Here is a 24,355-nt window from a genome sequence, read left to right as displayed (position 1 = left end):
TCCACACTGGCGCCGCGGCGCTCCAGTGAGAGTGCAACAAACGTTATTCCTCCCAGGGAGGTGGGGTACCAGCAGCGCTGTAGCTGCGGAGTCAGAGCACTCTACGTGCCTTGCCAGTGTGGACGGGGAGTGAGGTAGAGCGCTCTTGGCGGCTTTATTGCGCTATAACATGCGAGTGTAGCCAAGGTCACAGATAGTGAAATATGGTCCCTCCCCCCCCCCCCAGCCCTATGAAATCTAGTCTTCGGTGTGTTTTTACCCTATACTATCCAGATTTCATGGAGGAGACCAGGGTTTCTGAAATTGGGTGTCCTGACCCAAAAGGGAGTTGCTGGGGGGAGGGGGTGTCACAAATTTATTTTAGGGGGGTTGCAGTATTGCAACCCTTATTTCTGCACTGTCTTCAATCCTGGGCAGCCGGAGAGCAGTGGCTGTTGGCTGGGCATCCAGCTCTGAAGGCAGCGCCCTGCCAGCAGCAGAGGGGAAGTAAGGATGGCAATGCCATATCATGCCATCCTTACTTCTGCACTGTTCTCTTCAGAGCTGGGCGGCCGGAAAGTGTCGGCTGCTGACTGAGGGCCCAGCTCTGCAGGCAGCAGCACAGAAGTAAAGGTGGCAATACCATACCATGCTATCCATACTTCTGCGCTGCTGCTGGTGGCAGCTCTGCCTTCAGAGCTGGGATCACAGCCAGCAGTCACCGCTCTCCAGCTGCCCAGCTCTGAAGAAAGCGCTGTCGCCAGCAGCAGCCCAGAAGTAAGGGTAGCAGTACTGCAAACTCTCCTACAGTATCCTTGTGCGTGGCACCCCCACTCCCCCCACTTTTTTGGGGTCAGGATCCCTACAATTACAACACTGAAATTCCAGATTTAAATACCTGAAATCATGAAATTTATGATTTTTTTTTTTTAATCTTATGACCATGAAATTAACCAAAATGGACTGTGAATTTGGTAGGGCCCTAGTCATAGGACAAAAAGGGGGTGTTTGGGTTACAGATTGTTGTAATGGATTTATGGTTTATTACATTATATCCATTGTTGCAACAATCTGTTGGACCAATAAAAGATATTACCTCATCCACCTTGGTTCTCTCACACACATCCTGCAGGGGGCAACCAGCGCAAGGTGATAGCCACATCACCAAATCACATTAGACTTCCTTAGCCAAATTCCGGGCTGTGGGTCACATGTCCCATCCCAGATCCATTTCTCTGGCTGATCATCAGCCTTTAGCATTGGGAATCCAAACCCTTCTTTTATTTTTGTTTGGTGAAAAGGCAGCTGTTGATACAGGAAGCACGTAGGGTCAAATTCTGCCCTGTGCGGAGTGGTAAGGATCCTGCTAACCGGGACAGGTTTTCCCATGGTGAGGTTCAAGGAGGTGGCTTGGAGGAATGGTGAGAATTAAATGTAGCTCTCCTGTCTTTGAATTAGCTTTCCCTTGCTTTATATCTTGCACATGCACACATTGAAAACTGCTATAGAGAAATAGCTTGATTAGTTGGAGCAAGGCTCACTGTTACTTTCAGTTTAGGCAGGACCTTAGTTGAGCTCAGAATTTTAAAGCCACACTTGTTTATGTAGATCTGGTCATAGCAGTGACGATGGAGGTTGTCTCCACCACGGTTTTATGTTGTATGATGCAAGGTTGATTAATGATGCTAGCAAAATACCGTGTACAAGAAAAACTAAACAAATCTCTCTCATTCCAGTTAAATCAATATCCATGTTCCAGAAGTCTGTCTGATAACAAGAGCACAGGACACAAACTACCAATTTGACTGCCAGGAAAAATAAGGCTTGCGTGTCAGTCATTTGTTCTTGGGAGGCGTATGTTGCGGTCAGACAGATCTACTGCTCCAATGACTCAGCAGTAGGGAAAGGGTGATCCAATGAATGGGGCTCCAGGCTAGGAGGCCGGAGACTTGGGAGCTGTTCCTGCCTCTGCTACTGGCTTAGTGTGTGCCATAGGGGAAGTGGCATCACTTACTGTCTGTTTCTCCATCTTGGAGACAGATGTCACCTCTGTAAAGCATGGTCCATGGATGAAAAGTGCTGTATAAGTGTATTGATGATCATCAGTTGTACAGAAATGATTTGATGCCTTTTGTGCTCTGCAAGATGGCTTAGAGATATGTTGCAAAGGCCCCCCCCAAAAAAAGTAAACTTGAGACTTTAAAGGCTGGATTTTTCAGTGGTTTTCCCAGTATAGGCCCTGCAAATGTGCGCATGCAGTCTGGCATATTTGTATGCAAAGCAAATAGTTCAGATCCTTTCTAGCCATTACCAAATGTGAGTTTTTGCATATGTGAATTTGAGCTTGTGTGGGCTTAAAATATTGCCCTAGAAATGAAATGGTTTCTTTGTCCATTAGTTATAAGCTGTCCTAGGCTCTGGGCCTCTGTGCTACTGTTTGTTTTGCTCTTGAAATTTGGTAAGTTTTAAAGCTGTCTGTTTGGAAGTGGTTTTCTGCTTTGAAGAAGTAACTTTTAAGCTTATAAATATCTTGAAAATAAAGAGACTGAGGAGCAGGCCAGCAAAAGCTACAGAGAGGCACTTGCAGAAGACAACCTTTGTCTGTTTTTCAGGGAGGGAACTTGCTCTTCCCCTTGTCTTGAAATAGGAACAATGATAACGACTAAGTGAAAGCCCAGCTAATCTGTATCCCGAGCGCTTTTGTAAATTATCCAAACCCAATTTAAACACTGTGCGGAGACCATTAGCTCTTGTCATCCCTGCTTAGCAAGATGGGCAGGAGATGGTGTGTTCCAAACATCTGTTGTCTTGTTCCACAGCCCATCCAAGTCTTAAACTTTCTTTGCGCCTCACTTTCCCATGGGAAGCAGAGCTGTTTGCCACACAGATTAGTTCCATGCTGCCTCTTGTGCTGAGGTGTGTGGGGATTTGGTGAGAGGAATGAATGTATATATTAGGAAAAATCTGTTTCTGGTTGAAAATCTAGTGGTTTTTTTATCTATCTGAACATCACACGCTCATCCTTTTCCTAGCATGAGCCTAGATGCTTCCAGCTCTTTGCTGGCTGATTGCCAGCACTTGAAACTAACCAAGGGGAAGGTTTATATTCTCAAATCTTGATCCATGTCCCTTTCAAGTCAATGGGAGGCTATTTATTTCATTGCTGAGAATCAGGACTCGTGATGCTCCCACTACCACCGCGTGCCTCCTGTTGTCTTCTGCTCTTTTACTCTTTCCTCTCCCTTCTGCTTGCAGTCTAATCACTTTCCACTGAGAAAGGTAATAGCTACAACTGGATGATGGATTTAATTCCAGTCTGTATCTGCTTCCCTTCATTCATCCCTCCTGATTTCAGGCTGCCTGACTCATTTGGCAGCATTTTGTAAATTGCCTTCTGCAAAGAGGCAGGTGAGCGTTTTCCTCTCGTCTCCAATAAGTTATCTGGGTTAAGCTTTTATGTGGTTGTGTGAGAAAAATGGAGCATTAAAGCTTCAGCTACATTGAGCAGATGTCGCTTAGCCACAACTCAGTGCAGAACCCCCGAGGGATAGATTAAGACTCCTTTTCAGAGGTATATTAATAATAATGACTGCATGTTTCTGTAATTCCTCACATCTAAATGGATCCACAATTGCTTTTCAGAATGTAAAAAGCAACAGAGGGTCCTGTGGCACCTTTGAGACTAACAGAAGTATTGGGAGCATAAGCTATCGTGGGTGAAGAAGTGAGGTTCTTACCCACGATAGCTTATGCTCCCAATACTTCTGTTAGTCTCAAAGGTGCCACAGGACCCTCTGTTGCTTTTTACAGATTCAGACTAACACGGCTACCCCTCTGATACTTTCAGAATGTACTGTCTCTGTTCATATTTTAAAATGCATGCTGGAACATACAATATTTATGTGGCTTTAAATTAGTTATAGGGGTTCTGTGGCATGCATACAGTAGTGTGTACAGCACCTATGTGAATTGTATTGGTGTAAAAACACAAATACGTGTATAATGCCTGTGTGTATTCTGTATATACGGTTAGGGAGAATACGTGATGGAATGGGGTGGTACACTGGTTATAATGACATGAGTTTGGGTTGCACGACTTATTTGTGGCCTGGCTCATTATTTATGAGCAAAGCGACAAACGTAGGTTTGCCACCCCTAAACATTCAAAAATCATGTCTGGCCCCCAAAATAACAAGATTGGTTTAAAGTCCATGAGACTCTAAGAAAATAATAAATTGGGGGTTCTTTATTTACGTTCTGGTTTTTGAGCTCTTGGGGTGCACACAAGTCATCTTTTTTCCCCCCAGGCTTTTCTCCACAGCCTTGAGGGCTAGAAAGTTACATATTGTCTAAAAATGAAATTGCATGAGAATCTCCGTTCGTTTGACTCCAGGAGCTGATTTGACCAGTTGCATGACACTTGCACCCTAAGTGCTTTTGCATTGATTGCAGGTCCCTGTGACCCTGGCAAGCCCAGAGACAGGGTGTGTGCATCCCTTTGTAGCGATAGTTTTAAACTACTCTGTTTAAAAATAACTGACCTCTTCCCGGTGTTTGACAGCCGTCAGCAAATTAAAATGGAAAGAATTTAAACAACCAGATTTGATGCTCCCTATTTCTGGATGGGCGGTTTACTTTTTTTATTTGACACTTCAGTCAGTTTAGACAATGGAAGTACAGGGGTCAGTTTAAATGTTTGTTTTAGAATCAGTCTCCCTTCCCTTAGCACAACGCTGCTGCTTTGGGATTCTCTGCCGAGGGAGCAACCTACATTTTTTTTCCCATTGAAATACAATCATTCCTTGAAAACTAACACTTTTGTGTCACCCCTGCATTCCGGCCCTGCCCTGAGTTGGCATTGTCCTCTTGCTTGTTCTCTGAATTACTTCATTTTGTGCACTCTGCAAACGCTGCTGAAACTCCCTAGTAACTGAAGCGGCAGTTGGCAGAGAAATAAGCCGTTTTCCTCGTTTATGTAATGTTACAAGAATATTCCTGGCTTCCAAGGGGCTCTGGCAATAAAGTCTCACCTGGCAGAACCAATCAGAAGCTTGTGTGTTCATCTTGTTGCCATGTTGAACTCTTACACCATGGAGCTAATCAAAGGTCTAGCCTCCTAATTATTAATGTATGTGAGAGCAAGGAAACAGGCTGCTCTTTCACTCCGCTCGTGTGCTCAGGATCTTAATGTTTCACTCAGGAGTCTCAGTGACATCTGAATTTGATGCTTCTCTTGTTGGTGCCAGGAGCATTGCAGAGCTGCTGGCATGTCCCTTCAGTGAGAGGTCTGGGGAAGAGGGTATAGTTGCAGCTCTGATAATGTAAAGGTTTCCGGTTTGGTGACATGTAGGTCAAGGATAAATTGTCTGGGATCCTTGCATTACTTAACTGTAGTTAACAAACACTGCCACCTGTCTACAGAGGTCTGAGGGCACTTGCTGCTTTCACCCAGTGGCTGCTGTCCTTAGCTGGCACATCTTTCCACTCTGCCATGTGAAAACTCATCCAAACGCCTGTTTAACAGGCATGCTTTATACTGTGCCCTGAGGCCTGGTGAATTGGCAGAGGAAAGGGCGCTGCACTGAGCAAACCCTGAAGCCATCTGTTCCAGGAACTGACAGCAGTTGAGACATGATGGGGCATAAAGATAGAGGTGACTTCTTAACTAATCTGCCACTAGACCTTGCAGGCTCTGTAGATTGTGACCACCAGCCCTTGGAATTTCATCCCAAAGTGAAGGGACATCCAGCAAAGCCCAGCATGAGGGTGACGCAGAAGCCTGCCTGCTTACTTGGAATGGGCAGCACCTCCCAGTGCTAGCTGAAGCCTCTCTGTGGTGCCCGCTGGGTAGCCCTTGGTATAGCGCATTATAGAGTGACAAAGGCAGGGCTGTGGCAGAATCTGGATCAGAGAGGAAAGGCTATAGCCTCTTAGCCAGCTCTGTAATGTAGGGCCCCTGTCACCACAGTATCTGAGCTTCTCATGGTCTTCGATGTTCTTATCCTCACAACACTCCTGGGAAGGAGGGCAGAGCTGTTGTTCCAATCCTACAGATAGGAGACTGAAGGCAAAGAAAGACCAAGTGACTTGGCCAAGGTTCCATACACAGTCTGTTGCAGAGTGGAGAATTGAACTTGGGTCTCCAATAGCCCAGGTTAGCACCCTAACCACTAGGCCATCCTTCTCTCTGGGCCACCTGCAGAGAGAGCACCACTGTGGCATGCTGTTGCTACCTGATAACTCAGGAGCAGCAACTGAGATGCATCTTGGCAAAGGAAAGGCACCGCCCCCCATCCCCACTGCCAGGTAGAAGGGGCAGCCATAACTCCTGCCTGCTTCTTGGGATACGGTCCCCTGTCAATTAGCATTGCTTCAGGATTGAGTCGAAAGAGACTTTATCATCTCCAGCCGATAAAGAGGGGCCTGAAGTGCACAGAAGACTTGGTGTATGTGCTGAAGTTTCTGATTGACTTGGGGGTGGGGGCACCGAAGTGCACTAGTCTGACACTGTAATGAAATTATTTACATTGCTCGTCCTAAGGAATAATAAAATGCCGCCGTTCAGAATCTGCCATAACAGAACATTTCTCCTTCTGACTCTCTGATAATCTCTTAGCAACCGATTTCAAAGGGGGACTTAAGTCTTGCTAAATTGACGTATGCAGCTGCCTGGGGTTGTTTGTAGTTGTTTGAGTCTCACATTGAAATAGTGTTGTTTGTGGTACAAATACACTTTGGACTTGATCCTGTATTTGCATGTGCATAACGCCCATTGACTTCAGTAGGAGCTTTAGGTCTGCAAAGAACGAGGACCAGACCTTTTATGTATTTCACTGTGCAGAGCAGCATGTGGGCAGCAATACTGGATGTAGCTCTGTCCTTTGTCACTTGTGGTCTGCTTTCCTGAGGTGACAGGTTTCAGAGTAGCAGCCGTGTTAGTCTGTGTCCACAAAAAGAACAGGAGTACTTGTGGCACCTTAGAGACTAACAAATTTATTAGAGCATAAGCTTTCGTGGGCTATAGCCCACTTCTTCGGATGCCCCTCTGCCATGTACATTGGCCAAACCGGACAGTCTCTACGCAAAAGAATAAATGGACACAAATCTGACATCAGGAATCATAATACTCAAAACCAGTGGGAGAACACTTTAACCTGTCTGGTCATTCAATGACAGACCTGCGGGTGGCTATATTACAACAGAAAAACTTCAAAAACAGACTCCAGCGAGAGACTGCTGAGCTGGAAGTGATATGCAAACTAGACACAATCAATTTAGGATTGAATAAGGACTGGGAATGGCTGAGCCATTACAAACATTGAATCTATCTCCCCTTGTAAGTATTCTCACACTTCTTATCAAACTGTCTGTACTGGGCTAGCTTGATTATCACTTCAAAAGTTTTTTTTTTCTCTTACTTAATTGGCCTCTGAGTTGGTAAGACAACTCCCACCTGTTCATGCTCTCTGTATGTGTGTATATACATCTCCTCAATATATGTTCCATTCTATATGCAGCCGAAGAAGTGGACTGTAGCCCACGAAAGCTTATGCTCTAATAAATTTGTTAGTCTCTAAGGTGCCACAAGTACTCCTGTTCTTTTTCCTGAGGTGCTGAATTCTGCTGGAATTGGATCACTGGTACTGTATGGCTCCTCCTAACATAATGCTAGTTTCTGTGTAACCTACTGCAGATCAAAAGGGTTTCCCGAGATTATAGTTGTGTGGCAGTAATTTGGGAAATGGAAATGATTCCTTGCTTTTTTTGCAGAAAAGCAAACTCTGAAGAGTGCAAAACTGAAATGGAGAAACAGCCAGTCCATTTTTGGGTAAAGCAGTGTCTTTGTCCTGTAGGTGTCTGTGGAATGGGTGTGTTGCGAGGATTGTCTTAGTCTTTGGATAAAAATTAATAAACCCAAACATCTTGGTATTTACATTTAGTTTTTATGGGTATAAAAGGGATATTTTTCCCCAAGGGGAGGCACCTTTGGAGTGAAATATCATGAAATCTGGTTGTCTTGTGATATTTTCACCATCCAGGAACTGAAATACCACTAGAAGATGACACCCTGCTTTATTTGGCCCCATAAATGGCGCTCAGAAGCTCCAATAGATGAAAAACATAAAACAAACATTAGAAACATAACTGCTACATCCCGTGCATGCCTGCTGATTGGTGTAGGATGGGCTGTTTAGTCTTTCCTAAGGATGGAGCTGGTGGTCACTCTGTTCTCTAAACTAACCCAGAGTCTGTATTCTCCATTGATTGCTCCCCCTATTACCCAGCCTGCCCAGCAGTGTGTTTGGTGGCTATGTCTGGGGTCTCTATTTTGGTAGTCCCATTGTTTCTAAAGGTACTGAAGGGAATGGGGAACGTCCTGAGCCAAAGGCGGCTCTGAAATTCTCAAATTAAAAATGAAGAATCTGACTTGTTGCCTGTTGCTTTCACTGGAATAAGAGCCACGCCTTGTGGGAAATCAGATTTTGAAGGGCACAGAACTGAAATGGAGAAGATGTTTGTGCAAAAATTTCCTCTCCTTTATCTCTTCCTCTCTGTTTTGTCCTGCTTCAGTAGTGAGATTGGGAGTGAATTCTCTCATGGTCAACAGAAAGTGCTTGTAGCTATAAATCTGTGATGGTGACACAAGTGGTTCTTGCTAAGAAGCATCATTTAGGATGCCAGATTGGGCTGTAAGTAGGCTGTGACATCTAAAACCCTGCCAGCGGGTATCAAAGTTGAGGCCAGTTCTTCCTTTGGAGAAGCAACATGGGTGTGTAGATGGAATGTGGGCCTGGGAGCCAGGAAGTCGAGGGTCAAAACCTTCATAAATTAGGACCCAAAATTTGGGCTGTTGCCTGACTTGGAAAAGCGCTGAGCTCTGCTCAGATCAAGGGGGAGGTGTTGGGTGCTCAGTGCTCTTGGAAATCAGGCCAGTGGCTAGGTGTGGATTTAGGAGCCTGACTTTATACTCCTCCTGAAAATCCGGGCGCCCTGTGGTGTATCTTAAATCACTTCACCTAGGTGTCTCCCCATTTTACGCAGTGAGATAATGTGTCCTCACCTCTCAGAAGTGGTCAGTATTGTAGAAAGTTTTAGAGCTATAAAGGACTGTGGAAGTGCTAAGTGGTCTTCTGTACATTTGGAGCATGTCTGTCTTATGGTTCTGCATGTTTGACCCCAGTATTGATAAATCTTGCTTCCATTTCTGCTTCTGTCGGCAACACGTCCCTCTCTTTCAAATTCAGCTCTTACGAATATTGCTTTGTTTTGGTCTGAAACGCCCAACTGCGCTGGTTCAGACTCCTTCTCAAAGCTTTGTTCTCTTTCCTTCCCAGCGGATCGTTCGAAAGAGGTGCAACAGATCCGAGAGCAGCATCCAAGCAAAATCCCGGTAAGTGCCAGACTTCCCTCTTGTGTGTTTTTGTTCAATTATTTTGACTGGATATCTGAGCAGAGCTGTCCGTTAGACAGTGCTGCATAGGGCAGAGCCTCTGGAGTCAGTAGCTATGGTTATAGTGCTTCGGCCACCAAAGCCAACGCTAAACTGTTTAAAGGACTTTTCTCCCCAGTCTTTTTTTGTGTACATGAGCTGCTCAGTGCTAGAGAACCTCATTGTGAACAGAACAAACCGATGGACATTACTGTTTCCGCTTCCTGCACCAGCCTTACTAAGAGTCAAACAGCTGATCTGATCTACAAACTGCCTAAGTGGCATCCCTGCCTGAGAACAAGACTTTAAAATGCCCTGCTTGATTATTGCAGTAACTGACCCTTTAACCTGTCCTGGGTAATTTGATGGCTCCTCTTTTCAGCCTGATCAACTGAGGACAGGGGGAGGGTATCTTCTATTTAAGTGAGTTTTGGGCTGGATAACTCTTTGCATCCATTATGTGGTATGCCCCCCGTCAATTGCTTAATTGGACACAACATGGCCTAATAGAACGTGCAGGTGACACCCAGGATTGAATGGTATCGAAGTGAAGTGCTGGCCAAAAGCCTTGCTATTGACACACCAGAAGGTGTTCAAGAGCCTCTCCTGCTTTTTGACTGTCTAGGTTTGTCCCTGTTGGATTATGTCCTGGCTTCCCGCATGTTTCTTAGGATCCTGTCAGCAATTGAAAGGTTCATGTGCGCTCTCCCTCCATAACTTCCTTTTCTCTCTGGCCTGTCTGAGCTTGTTCTAGCCCCGCAGTGGACGTGCCCGTCAGTGGGGAGGGATATTCTCTGCTCAGTAGCTGCTTGCTTTTGAACTCCACTAAAACAGGCCCAGGACTGGCTTGAATTGGCATTCGTGATGCTGGGGCACGTGCCACGTGAAAGTACAGGATCTGCTTCTTGTCTGGTTAGCACCTGTCTTTGGATGGCTTCAGGCTTCTGGTTCCGTCTCATCTGGGTTCAGTTCCCAGCTCAGACTCCCTATGTGACCTTGGGCAAAGTCACTGAATCGCTGTCTCTGTTGGGGATACTACTGCTTCCCTCCTCCCACACATTGTCTGTCTTGTCTACTTGCATGGTAAGCCCTTTAAGGCAGGAACTGCTTCTTGCTTTGTGTACACCATGCCTGCCGTCATGGGCAATTTCACCCCATTATTAATACAGGGATGGTACTTAGCTTGTCTGTGTGGCACCTTACGCTCAAGGATCTCCAAGTCAAAGCACTTCTCAAATACTAATTTTCCATCCCGCAAATAGGTAAAAATATCCATTTTTAAGTGTAGTGAGGCTGATGTGTGGTGCTAGTGTAATACCAGTAAGTTACAACAACATGGCGGGAGACAGGACTTTGCTCAGTTCCCAAAGCACCCTATGTTTAATTGTAGAAATGGATTTTTGGCTCAATGTGAGAGCACAAGATTGGCAATTAAGGTTTCCCAGACTCTATTCATGGCTCTGCCACTGCCAGTTTGTGGTCTTGGGCAAATCACATAACCTCTCCACACTTCAGCCTCACTACACTTTTAAAATCAGATTGGATGTTTTGCTCTAGTCAGACTGGAATCAATTCAGGGAGGCCTGTGATATACAGCAGTTCAAACGCAACCATCCCTTCTGGCTTTATAATCTGTGGATGAAGTGCCCTATCGAAATTGTGGGCTGGAATTTAATTCCCTAAACAGAACTTGGCAGGACACTGAGGTTAGCACTTTTACACTTAAAAGGTGCTGGGGGATCTTTCTGGGCAATAAGTTGTCAGGACATCAACTTTTCTCATTCAGGAGCTGGTACCAGCAGTACAGGGCTCTCTCAATCCACACTGGAGCACTGGTTCCTCAGACCTGTGGAGAAGAGTGCCCCCTCCTGAGTCACCAAACCCATTTCCTGCAGCTGCTTTTCTTTGGGCTCCCATCCAAATTCTGATAAGACTGAACCATACTTATCTTGTGAGATTGAGAAGAAAACTGTGCAGCCATGCACCTCTTCATGGCTGAGTCACAGTTCCATCTCTGACTGTGCTGCGAGGCTGCTTATCTGTCCAAACTCTACTGCCAACCCAAAGCCTCCTTCAGCACTTCTACTGCTTGGGTAGAATCTTCTTCCTCTGGTCCCCTCCAATGCTTTCCACATCAGGCCGCTCACCTTCTGGTTTTCCACACACCCAGCGCCATCACTCCTTGCTGAACTGGCCATGGTCACCGGCTTCCAAACACATGACCACATGGAATTCTCTTGTGTAAATTCGCTGCTGTCTCATGGAGTCATGGCATGAAGGTCATCCATGGCGGTTGAAGTGAGTCCATCTCCCTTCCCTCCAGCTCCCCTGTGCACAGCTGGGTATTAGTAGCTGATTTTATGGCATAGTGTGGGGTGCTAATGGGATAGAACAGGGGTAGGCAACCTGTGGCACGCGTGCCGAAGGTGGCACGCGAGCTGATTTTCAGTGGCACTCACACTGCTCGGGCCCTGGCCACTGGTCTGGGGGGCTCTGCATTTTAATTTAATTTTAAATGAAGCTTCTTAAACATTTTAAAAACCTTATTTACTTTACATACAACAATAGTTTAGTTCTATATTATAGACTTCGAGAAAGAGACCTTCTAAAAACGTTAAAATGTATTACTGGCACGCAAAACCTTAAATTAGAGTAAATAAATGAAGACTCGGCACACCACTTCTGAAAGGTTGCCAACCCCTGGGATAGAATATCTTTCCTGCCGTTTCCAGAGAAATGTGAGCTGATCACATGCTGCTTTCTCAGAAATTGCAGTGAGAGCCCTTGTGGTTCGTGAACTCCAAAGAAGCGTTAATGCATTTTAACGAAGTACTGCCCTTTCACCGTTAAACTTTTATCTGTGTCGCTGTTAGTGCAGTATGCAGGGAGATGACTAGCAAAGCTAAAAGTTGCTCTTGTCGTTTTTGTTTTTGAGGGGTGTTTAACACCAATTGTTCAAGCCTGTAGTCATGTTACTCTGGGCTGTGATCTTGTCACATCTCAAAAGCAAAGCATAGTAAGGTCGTTGTTTAGATGGGAAACCCAAGGAAAGCCCGAATTTCTGAATGGCTACCATCCTACCGGGCTCCTGCCCCAGTTTGGTGTTAGGCAGTGCTTTTGTTGGGAAGTGCCAGTTCAGATGTGAACAGGATCTCTGTCTTACATTGAGCCTGATTTTGAACTAGGCCTCAGCCCTTCTGCTATTGCACATGCTTTTTGTGTGCTTGCAAGTAGATGCAGATGCAGTTACGTAGTCAGGTTTCTAAATGGGAGTGATTGTGGGCCCAGTTAATAGCAATTTTTCACCTGCATTTAATTGTGGATACAAAATTGCTCCAGCAACATTGGAAGAGGTCTCTGAAAATTTAGGCCTGTATCGATAATACTGCATTAACTCTATTGTAAGGTCGTGTTTGGGACCATTAACTGATGATTCCTTGTGCTGAGTCCTGTTGCACTGCAGTGAACCTGGTCCTTGAGCTTTGTGAGGTTGTGACTTCCTTGGGGGAGTACAACAGGCTTGTTTTCTGTCCAGCCTGAGCAATAGATGGCTTCTAAGGAGTTTGCCAAGCTACTCTCCCTCTGCCCCAATTGTCTTTCTCCATAGGCTCTTCTCTTGGGTCTGAGTCCATGCTCTTTAGGCAGCCACTCCAGATTCCAAGCCTGTTCATGGGAGGCTTGTGGGGTTTAAAATACCTTCTGAGTGAGCTGCTGTATTCCGCCCAGCATGCAGGTCTGTGGCTACAGTAGGAAACCTGCCTCCCAAAGGAATGTGATGTATATGCCCTGCATAATGCACTGACTTCATACAATGTAAAAAGCAACAGAGAGTCCTGTGGCACCTTTAAAACTAACAGACGTATTGGAGCATAAGCTTTCGTGGGTGAATGCCCACTTCGTCGGATGCATGCATGCATCCGACGAAGTGGGCATTCACCCACGAAAGCTTATGCTCCAATACATCTGTTAGTCTTAAAGGTGCCACAGGACTCTCTGTTGCTTTTTACAGATCCAGACTAACACGGCTACCCCTCTGATACTTCATACAATGTATTCATGTGCTTCTGAGAGGAGCTCAGAGACTAGGGGGATGAGGGGAGTATCTGAACTGGAGTAGAGCGAAATAGGATATCGACCCCTCTTCAGTACAGAGTGGGCTGGGACAAATCACCGTTAGAACAGAGAGGCCAAGGATTGGGTGGGCCATGAAAAAATGGGGTTTGTTTAGTCTGGGAAAGAAAAGACTGAGAGGGGACATAACAGTTTTCAAGTACATAAAAGGTTGTTACAAGGAAGAGGGAGAAAAATTGTTGTTCTTAACCTCTGAGGATAGGACAAGAAGCAATGGGCTTAAATTGCAGCAAGGGTGGTTTAGGTTGGACATTAGGAAAAACTTCCTAACTGTCAGGCTGGTTAAGCACCGGAATAAATTGCCTGGGGAGGTTGTGGAATCTCCATCATTGGGGATTTTTAAGAGCAGGTTAGACAAACATCTGTCATGGATGGTCCTGACATGAGTGCAGGGGACTAGACTAGATGACCTCTCGAGGTCCCTTCCAGTTCTGATTCTATGAAGATGGCAATATCCCCTCGCCCCCGTAGCCTGTCCCTCCAAAACCAGGATGAGGAGGTGTGAGGCTGCATGTGCTATTTTGTAGTGTTGGCTCAGGGCTCTTTTCAGGGCCTTTCGCCTGCATTACGTTCCCGTTATTCCTTAGGTAACACCCAGATGCCTTGATCAGGATCTGGGCTGCTTTGTGCTAGGCACTCTACAGAGTAGACCCTGAGGCACTTGAAATCTAAGAAGATGAGCAACATGCGAAAGGAGAAGGGAGGCACTTCTATATGTGTCTTTTGTGGTTCTTTTAGGGTGTAATCTTTGGTTTTATAATTCCATCCATAGCTGAATAAGGCATGTTCCAGTCGCCTCCAAACCACCTGGCCCTGCGACCCCTTAGTCTGCTTATTCAAATGTTAACTGAGTCCTTGAAACAAAATCCCTAGAAGTTGTTGCGACGGACCATATGCTGGAGGCACTAACCAGCTGCCGCCCCAACAGCCAGGCATCTTTCTCAGACTAGTGCCATTGTAATTGAGATGCCAGTTTCTATCGGCTGCAGTGGCTGATAATTAGAGATGTCTGCCTCCATTCCCATTAGACATGATTGAGAAACAAACCACTGCCAGATGAATGGACCATGTCCATAAAGGAAGGTAATGCAGGCACTAGAGAGTGCAGAGTTGTGCTATTGTTCTCCGGTCTGTAGTCCTAGCGTATGAATTACCTATGCCTGCAGGATCTGCTGCTGTTTGCATCTATTTGAATCCCAGACAATAACTAGAGCCGCATCCATACATGCAGGTCCTCTTATTTTGGCTGCCACCTTCTAATCGCTTCTTCCCTGCAGCTAAAGAACTTGGCTGTCAAAGTGAAGTATAGATGGAAGGGAAGGGGGGAGCAGGAGCAGCCATGAAAAAGGGACTATTCTTTAGAGATCCCCCTTCCTTTGCAATTCCAAGATCCTCCCTAAATCCTCTATTAGTTTATCACAGAAAATCAGCCCATCACAAAATCTTGCAACCTCAAGGGGACCCCAGGCCTGTCTCATGGAAGGGGCAGTGCTGTCATCAGACCTTGTAATGGAGCAGTCCTCTGCTAGATGCAGCACTTTGTTCAGCACCATAGTTCTGCCTCTATCCAGCACGGAGAGGGTCTGTGATGAGAGTGGAAATGGATTGACTGGTCCCAGAACCCATGTCGGAGGTTAGAGCCTGTGGCATGCCTGGTGAGTGGTTAGTGATTGTCTTGTGACCTATAACTTCACTCCCCTGAACACACTGATCTGGGGGATGTTTTCAAAGGCACAGAGGGCAGTCGGGCATGCAACTTCCTCTGAAAATCTCCCCTGTTGTCTCTGTGGTTCAGACGCAAGCTCAGCCCACCCAGTGTGTGTCTTAGTGGAAGGTGGTGATGAAGTTCCAGTTGACTTGCTGGAGGGTTGGAGGAGGCCTGGCTGGCCGGGATGCTAGGTAGACGTTACCAGTACGTTTGTAGTATTGTAGTTTCGTAATGAATTTGAGATGAGCCAGTTTTATTGAGAACAGGGAGCAGTGTCATGCATGTCCTGTTCAGCTGAGTGTTGGTGGAGCAGGGGCTCTCAACCTTTTGCATAATGGCACCTTCCTAGCTGCCTCCTCTCCCTCCAGGCCCCATCTAGCTGGGCCTGGACAAGACCACCTCATCCATTTAGCAAGCTGAGAAGGGCAGGGTGATCCTGACACCTGTCTGCACCTGCAGGTTCAGGACCGTGATCTAGAGTAACAGCAGGGTATGTGATGAACAGGCACAAGGTGAGAGAATGCCATGATTTGGAGGCTGTGCTGTCCTCTTGCCCAGGTATGGTACAGTTGGAAAAGTCCAGCCATGATCTAAAGGCTTAGACAAGTCCAGAAGTGTGGAGAGTTCCAGACACTACTGCCAGCCATGTCTTCCACAGAGACACGCTTGTGTGGGCTGTGCTGTGTGGGAGATTGGAGCCTGGATTGTCGTTTTGTTCTGTGTTTGTACAGTGCCTAACACAACAGGGTCCCGATTCAAGATCAGCACTCTTGCATGCTACAATAATGCAGCTAACTACTAATTCTCCCACAGGCAGATAAGAACGTATAACGGCCATACTGGGTCAGATCAATGGTCCAACTGGGTCAGATCAATGGTCCAGCTAGCCCAGTATCCTGTCTCTGACAGTGACTGGTGACAGATGCTTCAGAGGGAATGAACAGAACAAGGCAATTACGGAGTGATCCCTCCGCTGTTGTCCAGTCCCAGCTTCTGGCAATCAGAGGCTTAGGGACACCCAGAGCCATTCATGAGCTAAAGGAACAAAGGGCAAGGGGTCAAACGATCTTCTGTAAGATGAAACAAGATGGTCTTTCTGGATTGATGTTCATATTGAGCTAGTGCCATACTGTCCTTGCAAATTGCAGGATTACACAGATCATGCAACAAGGGATAATGAACTGTACAGGTTTTATTTCAGATTATTATAATGGGTGGCTTTACAAAAGCAGAATATAGTGTATGAATTAGTGTGTGTATCCTGGAGGGCAGGGGCAGAATTAAGGTGGTTGAAATTCTAATCTAAAGTGAATGTTTACATATCAGTATTGTTAACTGAAAGTTTGGAGCTGTAGTGGTAATGGAATATTTATTTAAGTTACCTTGACTGGCTACAGCCATACTTCTTAAGGCCTAGGGTATTTGAATTATAAAGTTCTTATGTGTGTTGTACAAGAGTCATATGTAGCGTAGCAATCTCAGTTTTCAGCTAACCTCTATGTTAATTAAAACTCCTTTGTTAAACATTTGACTGTAACTTGCAGTAACTTTAAAAATAAACAATAAAATTAAAGGGACAAGATGAGTGAGATATAACATCTTTTATTAGACCAACTTCTGTTGATGAGAGAGAGAAGCTTTTGAGCTACACAGAGCTCTTCTTCAGGTCTGGGAAATGTACTCACTGTTGCAGCTAAATGCAATCTGGAACAGATAGTTTAGAAGAAGTAGTTAACATATTTCAAGGGACCACTCAAAGTGAAGTGGCCATTTAACACCCCTCCAGTAGTAGTGGGAGGGATGGAAAGGAGGGAAAGGTAGCGGGGTGGGGTATGTCAGAGGGTTATAGATGGTTGTAATAAGCCATAAATCCAGTGTGTCTATTCAGTCCATGATTTTTAGTGTCTAGCAAAGTTAAGCTTTCGAGCCTGGGAGCTTAAATTCATCTCTCACCAACAGAAGTTGGTCCAATAAAAGATACTGCCTCACCTACCTTGTGTGTCTAATATCCTGGGACCAACATGGCTACAACAACACAGCATGCAATAAAATTAAAGGTGATCCAACCACACAAGTTTGGGCTAGATGAGAACTTTTCCAAAGTGTGAGTCTGTTGCATCCTGAGAGATCAATGGGTTTGGACTCCTGTCTCAGTCGCGCTATTATGAAGTAATTTCCTTTCATGCAAAGGGAGTGGTTACTGAATGAATAACCACTCTGCAAAACTGTCGATGGGTTTTTGTGGAGGAATCTCTGCTAGCCAGCAGGTTCTGTTTGTTCGATTTGTAATTGGCCAGAGGCATCTACCAGTAAACATTCATGACAACTTTTGTGGAGAACAAGAGTCTTCAGTTAAATTCAAAACTAACTTTTTCTGGAAAAAATATAAACACCTCATAAGAGATTTATAGCAGTAATTAAAAACAGTGCTGTGGACACAGCCCTGTCTAACTTATCCTGCACTCTCTAAGTCTGGCCTTTCCCCCTGTGGCATGCCCCAGGAGCTTCAGACCTGTCTCTTCAGAGCCCTCCTTGACATTATTTTGTGTGGTCCCAGTGGCCTAATGGATATGGCATTAGTCTCCTAAGCCAGCGATTGTGGGTTCAAGTCCCGTATGGGGTGAACAACTACTTTCTTTCTCTTTATTGCCACTCATCTTCCTTTTCGTTTTTCTCTCTTCCTCGTAAATGGGGATAAAGACCTATCCAGCCACATGTTCATTTCCCCCTGGATTGGGGGTGAATGGGAGGAGGGGATGACCAGCTCCTATCTGCCCAGGGGACTTAAGGAAGAATCTCCAGCTTCATTTTTGCTTTCATTTGAGATACTGTGATGTGATTTTTATTTTGAAATGCATACAAAAAATTACTACTGAACAAGTATCAGAGGGGTGGCCATGTTGGTCTGGATCTGTAAAAAGCAACAGAGTCCTGTGGCACCTTTAAGACTAACAGATGTATTGGAGCATAAGCTTTCGTGGGTGAATATCCACTTCGTCAGATGCACATCTGTTAGCCTTAAAGGTGCCACTGGCCTCTCTGCTACTACAGAACAGACTCTTACCACCACCACCACCACCACCAGCACCCTCCCCTTGTTTACATCCTGCATCTGATCCCAGTTTTTCCTCATCCTTTCTCTTTCTACAGTATTTGTTTTCTTCAATGCTTTTATTTCTAAAGACATTTGTGTCCCTGCCAGCAGGTAGGAGATCTTGGGGGACAACTATTGCACTGGTGGGGTGCAAAATAAACTTTATTAAGAAAATGCAAAAACGGAAAATTCAGTAGTGAGAGGTATGGGGTTTAAGGTATACAATTGAGGAGGGGTTTCTTTTAGTAAATAGGATAGGGGGTTTCAATAGTGGGGTACAATACAGTTGGTAACCAATTAACACTGAAGTATAAATGTAACAGGTAGCTAACAATTTCTATGTAAAGGGTGTGTCACATTAGCATATAACCAACTAACAATTATGGGTAAAATGTGTTAAATAACCAACAACTCTAGGTAAAAATGTGTCACAGTGGTGTAAATGTAAAATGTGAGGGGTGTTAGAGAGAAAAAGGGTAACCAATGGGGTTTTATGCTAGACTTCAGTAATACAATTGAGGTTTGGCAGCAGTAGGAGCAGGGTGAGCAGGTGGGGGAAGGGATTGAGAGAGAGAGACACACACACAGAGAGCAGACAGGCCTCAAGTTTAAACAGCAGAGACAAAATTATACAGAACACAGCAAAAGCTTATCTATGATTTAACTTAACCAAGACTACACAAATTAGCAAGTACAAGTAACAAAACACAATGCAACAATTCTTTAAGCCTAACTTAGAGTACAATGCAAGCAATTTTCTAAACCTAACTTAACCACAGCTATGCAAAATGAAATTACAATTTATCTAGACTAAAGGCTAAATCTAACCTAATGGGTGCACCTTATACCAGGGGTAGTTCCAGAGAGCAGAGTGGTGTGTGCCCAGGATACAGCTTCAAGGGGGAGTGGGGGTGTTTAACTAGTGGTGGCTGCAACCAGGCTTATTTCTAGCAGCAAAGGTGCTGCAGAGCTAGAAGCAGATTACAGATACAGACCAAGGAGTTAGCTTGGGTCTGCCTGAGAAAGCCAGCAGCTAGAACCAGGGGAGTGTGCAAGAGGTTTTCCCTTACCAATCCCCAAACCAGCAGCAGGAACAGCAGTTTCAGCATCAGAGGACGCAGAGAGGACTCGATTCGCTTACAATAATCAGGAGATCTCCAGGCACAAATTTTGTTGTTCGTGGGAGGGGAGTTTAAAAACGGGGGTACGCTCAAAAACAAACGAGAGCGGGGAGAGGGCCCCCCAAAGACCCCTAGCTGATCAGACCAGGTGGCAAAGCAAGGACCTTCTCCGGGGGTCTGATCAGAAAATGTCCAGCTTTAAGGGCAAATTTAGGTAGTTTCCCGCCAGTAACTTTGATTGGTTCCCCTTAATCCAGGGCAGGAGAGAAGACCGGGAACTGCAGGTAGGCACAGGACATGTCTGGGCAAGTTCTGAGTCACAGGTATGACTCATATGCTCAGCTATGTGGCCACTTCAGGTCTTGCATACCTGGGCAGAGCACCCTACACCGAGCCGGGTCCGAACACAGAAGCTAGACAAAGGAGTGAAAAAGCCCCCGCCTCCCTGAGCAGAGCAATGGCTCCAGTCAGTCTGCACAAGCCATTTCCATGAGCAGGGCCAGGCTGTGACTTTGCTCAGTTCCATGGCCGGGGGGGCAGCCACTCAGCACAAACAGAAAGGAATCCAACAGGGGGACAGCTGTAACAGACAATTTGAAGTTGCTGTTCTTGTGGATTTTTTTTGGTACTTTTTTTTCTCATGTGTGTGTATGTAATATATACGCGCATATATATAATGTCTGGCTACCTCGTTTTAATTTTTACTTTTTCCTCAAAAGCCCTGGAATTCTTACAAGAAAGATTTTGAGACTAAAACATTTTTGTGCCTAGACAGAAAGATGCCCCTTTGGTTTGTAATTTTTGTTTTGTTTTTCCCTAAAGTGCCCCATCTTCACATTCTCTCTGTGCCTCTCCACTGGGGCGTGGGGATCCAACTATGCTTCTGCATTTTTATTCCTCTAGCACAAATGTATAATGTGTGAGAATCCATACTAAGGACTGGAGTATTGAAATGTGTGACATGCACGTTCAGTTTCATATAATATATGTGACCTAACAGGCAAATATTCAGTCTCCTCTCCTTCCCAAATCCCCTACAATTAAAGGTCACTGTGTGAGGCTTCCTGTTTGTAAGTGGGGAGAGGAGCGGACACCCGAGGCTGCAATGTGCAGGGGAGGAGACTGAAATTCGTCTTTTACTTTTGTTCTGTCAGTAAAATGAAGCTGGTTCTTTAGATTAGTTGAATTATTTTAAAGAGGAAGAATAAGTGATGAATTTTTAAAGAAACAAATCTTGGCCTTTTTTTCTTTACTGTTTCTTTTAATTCAAAAATCTGTCTAGAGTCTGTGATGCTTTAGAGGAAGCAGCTTTCTTATAAATCTCTGCGCTGAAATTAAGGTTTGTAGCATGGCAGGCTGGAGGGAAATCGATGGATACTGACAGTGAAATACCCTGACGCTAGTTGCTGGCTGCTGAGAAGAGGATCCATGGAAATATCAGCATAAACTTCCAAATACATCCCTTCTTTTTAATAAACACCCTGCACGGTCTGAGCACTGAAATGGGGGAGGGAACCTCAAGAAGGCAGCCAGTGCAGCCCCCTGTGCTGAAGCAGGATTTGGGAATTGCTGCAACATCAACAAGTATCAGACTCTTGGTGGCCTCTGCATCTTCTGGCCATGGGAGATGGTGCTAGGCTGGGGCAGCAGAAGGGAAGGGTTACTTATATACACAGTCTGCTCTCAGACCACTGAGAGAAATTCCTGCCTCTCCTAGCTGCCTAAGCTACTTCCAGCTTTCCGTCCTGCCCTTCTCCACCTCAGACACTCTCATCTGTGCTGCCATTTGCTGACTAGTTGGAATCCAGTGGCCCACTTCCAGTTTGTGGATGGAAATACTGGAACCTGGCCAGAAGGGAAAGAGTCCAGATGTCTGTACAGGGAATGAGGAGACTATTGCAGAGATTCTGTGCCTGGGACGCTCTTGTATTGCACCCCTTGCGGGGTCAGAAACTGTGACTCGCCCTTCAGGGTTTCAGCAGCATGGACCCTGGTCCTAAATAAAGTGCTGGACAGAGCAACTCCCTGCTGCCCATTTCCTAGTGCTCTCTGAACATTGCTGATCACTTGCATCTCAAACCAGGCACAACCCCACTCCTCTTCTTGGCACTGCATCCCTACTCTGTTCTCTTCCCGCTGCCTGGCAGTTGAGGCTGGTGTCATCTGAAAGTGGGCAGGTACCCTACAGGTGGCTAGTCCTAGATCCTACTGTCTCCCTTGATAGAGAGTAAGCTAAAATCCCCGTTCTGGCCCGGGGAGGTGTTTCCGATGGAGTATTTAATGCAGAGTTTGGTTGCTCCATGCCAGTTTTCTTGGTTTTCCCCATTGGGATGTGAGAGCTGCCCTGTTCAGTAGGGCTCCAAAGGAAGCGATATAGGTTGGGGCCTTCAGTCAGTTTTCCCTCTGCCTGAAGCCCCTTCCAGTTGCATGCTGTAATATCTTACCTGTGCTCTTCCTGACTGCAGGCTGTTGAACTCTGGTGTGCACCTGTCCATTCCATACTATCTGATCTGATTGTCACCATGGCTCTGCCAGGTGTGATGCTTGCTCTGCTCCCATGGAGGGACAGAGAATGTCCCTCTGGGATGTGCAAAACAAAGTAACCTCATCAGAGCGTCAGGAAACAGACAGTGGGGATCAGACCAGAAAATAACGGGGTAGTACTTGATCTCTGCCTAAATCCCAGGCCCTGCCTTCAGGCCCAGAGTAGCTGGGTGTTCTGCTAAAACAGTCAGTGAAATAGTTGTGTGGTGACATGTAAATAGTCATTAGTAGCTTTCAGTATCAACCACACCCCATTTGTATAACTGGGGTAGCCCACGTCTGGTGTGCAGCTGTTTTTCCAGGCTATTTGCAGAGTCAGGAAAACGGCACTGCATTGCTTCACATTAGGAAGGGTTCCTTCACAGCTCTGTGAGCTAAAATCTTGCCTAACAGAAGCTCTGATTCTTCAGAAACTCTGGAGCCTCCTTGAGCCGAGTGCTGGTTTGTCCTGAGAGGCAGTTCAGTCCAGTCCAGCCCAGCCTGGCTGCAGTGTGTTCTTTAGGGGAGAGATTTTTGTCTGAGCACGATGGTAGATGGTCATCAGCCCATTGCATATTCTGTATGCAGTGGGCTGGTCTTGCCCCATGCCACAGATTCCCTGCAACTGGATTGTGTGATCCAGCTCAGCTGGTGTATGTATTTGTGCACACCTCACAATAGGCATGTTTTAATTGTGTTTAGTCATTCTAGAGGAGGTAACAAAGTATCCACACAAACTCCGTCCTGCTGATTTGAGACCAGGTAAAACCAGTTTACTACACAGCTAGCAATGAATGACTCCATGATTCTGCCTCAGCCAATTGGATTGTAGTTTATCCCTTCAAAAGAAATGACCAATTCTCTCCTGTCTCACTTTCAGTTCACACCTCGGACCCCTGCTTTCTTTGCAGCAGGGGCAGGATGGCCTGGCTCCTTCCATTCTCCCATGGTAATGTGAGGGCACAAGTGCACTCTGAGATCCTGCTCACTAGGGTGACCAGACAGCAAGGGTGAAAAATCGGAACAGGGGTGGGGGGTAATTGGCGCCTATATAAGAAAAAGCCCCAAATATCGGGACTGTCCCTATAAAATCGGGACATCTGGTCACCCTACTGCTCACCGTGCAACAGTTGGAATCCTGGAGAGTATCCAGGCCCAAGTGGATGCAAGGAAAGCACTTCAGAGGAGATAAGAGCTCCCAGACACCCCACATGGGCTGGGGGGAGGGGGAAAGAGAATGGGGCAGAAGGAGCTAGATTAAAGGAAATTCCCTGCAGCTGCTGAGTGGGAGGGGCTGCTTTCTCACTTGACTTTGAACCTGATCCTCCGCTGTGGTAGATCAGCATAGCTTCATTGACTTCAGTGGAGCTGGGCTCATTTTACAGCAGACCACCACTGATCTCTCATCCTCTCCTGGCCCAAATGTCAACAAAACAGACCGCAGCAAATAAAACGAAACCAACAAAACAAATGGAACATCGCAGCGGATTGTTCAGCTTCTCCCAGCTTCGGCTCTCTCTTTGTGTCACTTCTCACTTCCACGTCAGATCTGCTTACAGACACTGTCAGGCTGCAGGCTCCATTCACAGACTGACTAAATTCCCCAGCTACTTTTTCCTGTATGGAGCAGCCTAAACCAGGCTGAGCCTGTTCTTGCCGTTTCTGCTGATGCCCTGCCCTGAGGACGCCCTGCCTTTTGCTGGCCCCCTTGCCCTTCAGTTACAGCAAACTCTCTTGGCCCTGGTGTGGTTGAAGAGGTTTGTGACTCGGTCATAGAAACAAATTCATTCTGAGCTGCACTCGGGCGTCTCGCTCAGCCCCTGAGCCATCCAGTCTGGTTACTTTAAAGCCCTTTCCTTCTCCCTATTGAATATTCCCCTCATTCTTTTACCAGGGTTTGAGGGTGAAGGCTTGGATCATTTGATTTTTTTCCTCTTGTGTAGCTTTGATTTCTGTGTAACCCCCTGCCCAAGTGCCTAGCCCCCTGCATGTTGTAACCCTTCTGCTATTGGGACATTAACCCTCATGGAGAGCAGCCTAGATAGACTTTGTGAAGTTGTGGACAGGTTTCCCTGTCCGTCTGCTTATCACAGTAGCACATGGTGAAATATCAATCGTACATTTATTAGCCCCCTTTTATCTCAAAGGATCCCAGAGCACTCTACATGCTGCTAGACTTACCCACAGCTGAAATGTAGCTGCCTCTGGGGTGGACACAGCACCCTATTTGCTTCCTGTAATCCAAACGTTTGTACCATCCATGTCACTTTCACTGGGTGCTTTTTTCACTTGTCCTTCGTCCTCCCTTCTCCAAACAATCTCCTGGGGATGGAGTGAGTACAGAATGGCCCGTGTCAGTCTGCTTTTCC

At 45.9% G+C, this 24,355-nt stretch overlaps 1 protein-coding gene across 1 annotated transcript in view; it reads left to right on the top strand.

Moving 5' to 3' along the window:
- Positions 1 to 24,355, top strand: part of MAP1LC3A (microtubule associated protein 1 light chain 3 alpha) — a 39,836-nt gene that overhangs the window by 11,673 nt on the left and 3,808 nt on the right. Inside the window, exon 2 of the mRNA XM_034787195.1 lies at positions 9,315 to 9,370. Coding sequence (XP_034643086.1) covers positions 9,315 to 9,370 — 56 coding nt within the window. The remainder of the gene's footprint in view (positions 1 to 9,314; positions 9,371 to 24,355) is intronic.

This window comes from Trachemys scripta, chromosome 12 (genome assembly GCF_013100865.1).
Source record: "Trachemys scripta elegans isolate TJP31775 chromosome 12, CAS_Tse_1.0, whole genome shotgun sequence".
Taxonomy (NCBI): Eukaryota; Metazoa; Chordata; order Testudines; family Emydidae; genus Trachemys; species Trachemys scripta.
The sequence above is the reverse complement of the archived record's forward strand: the minus strand, read 5'-3'. Positions and strand labels throughout refer to the sequence as shown.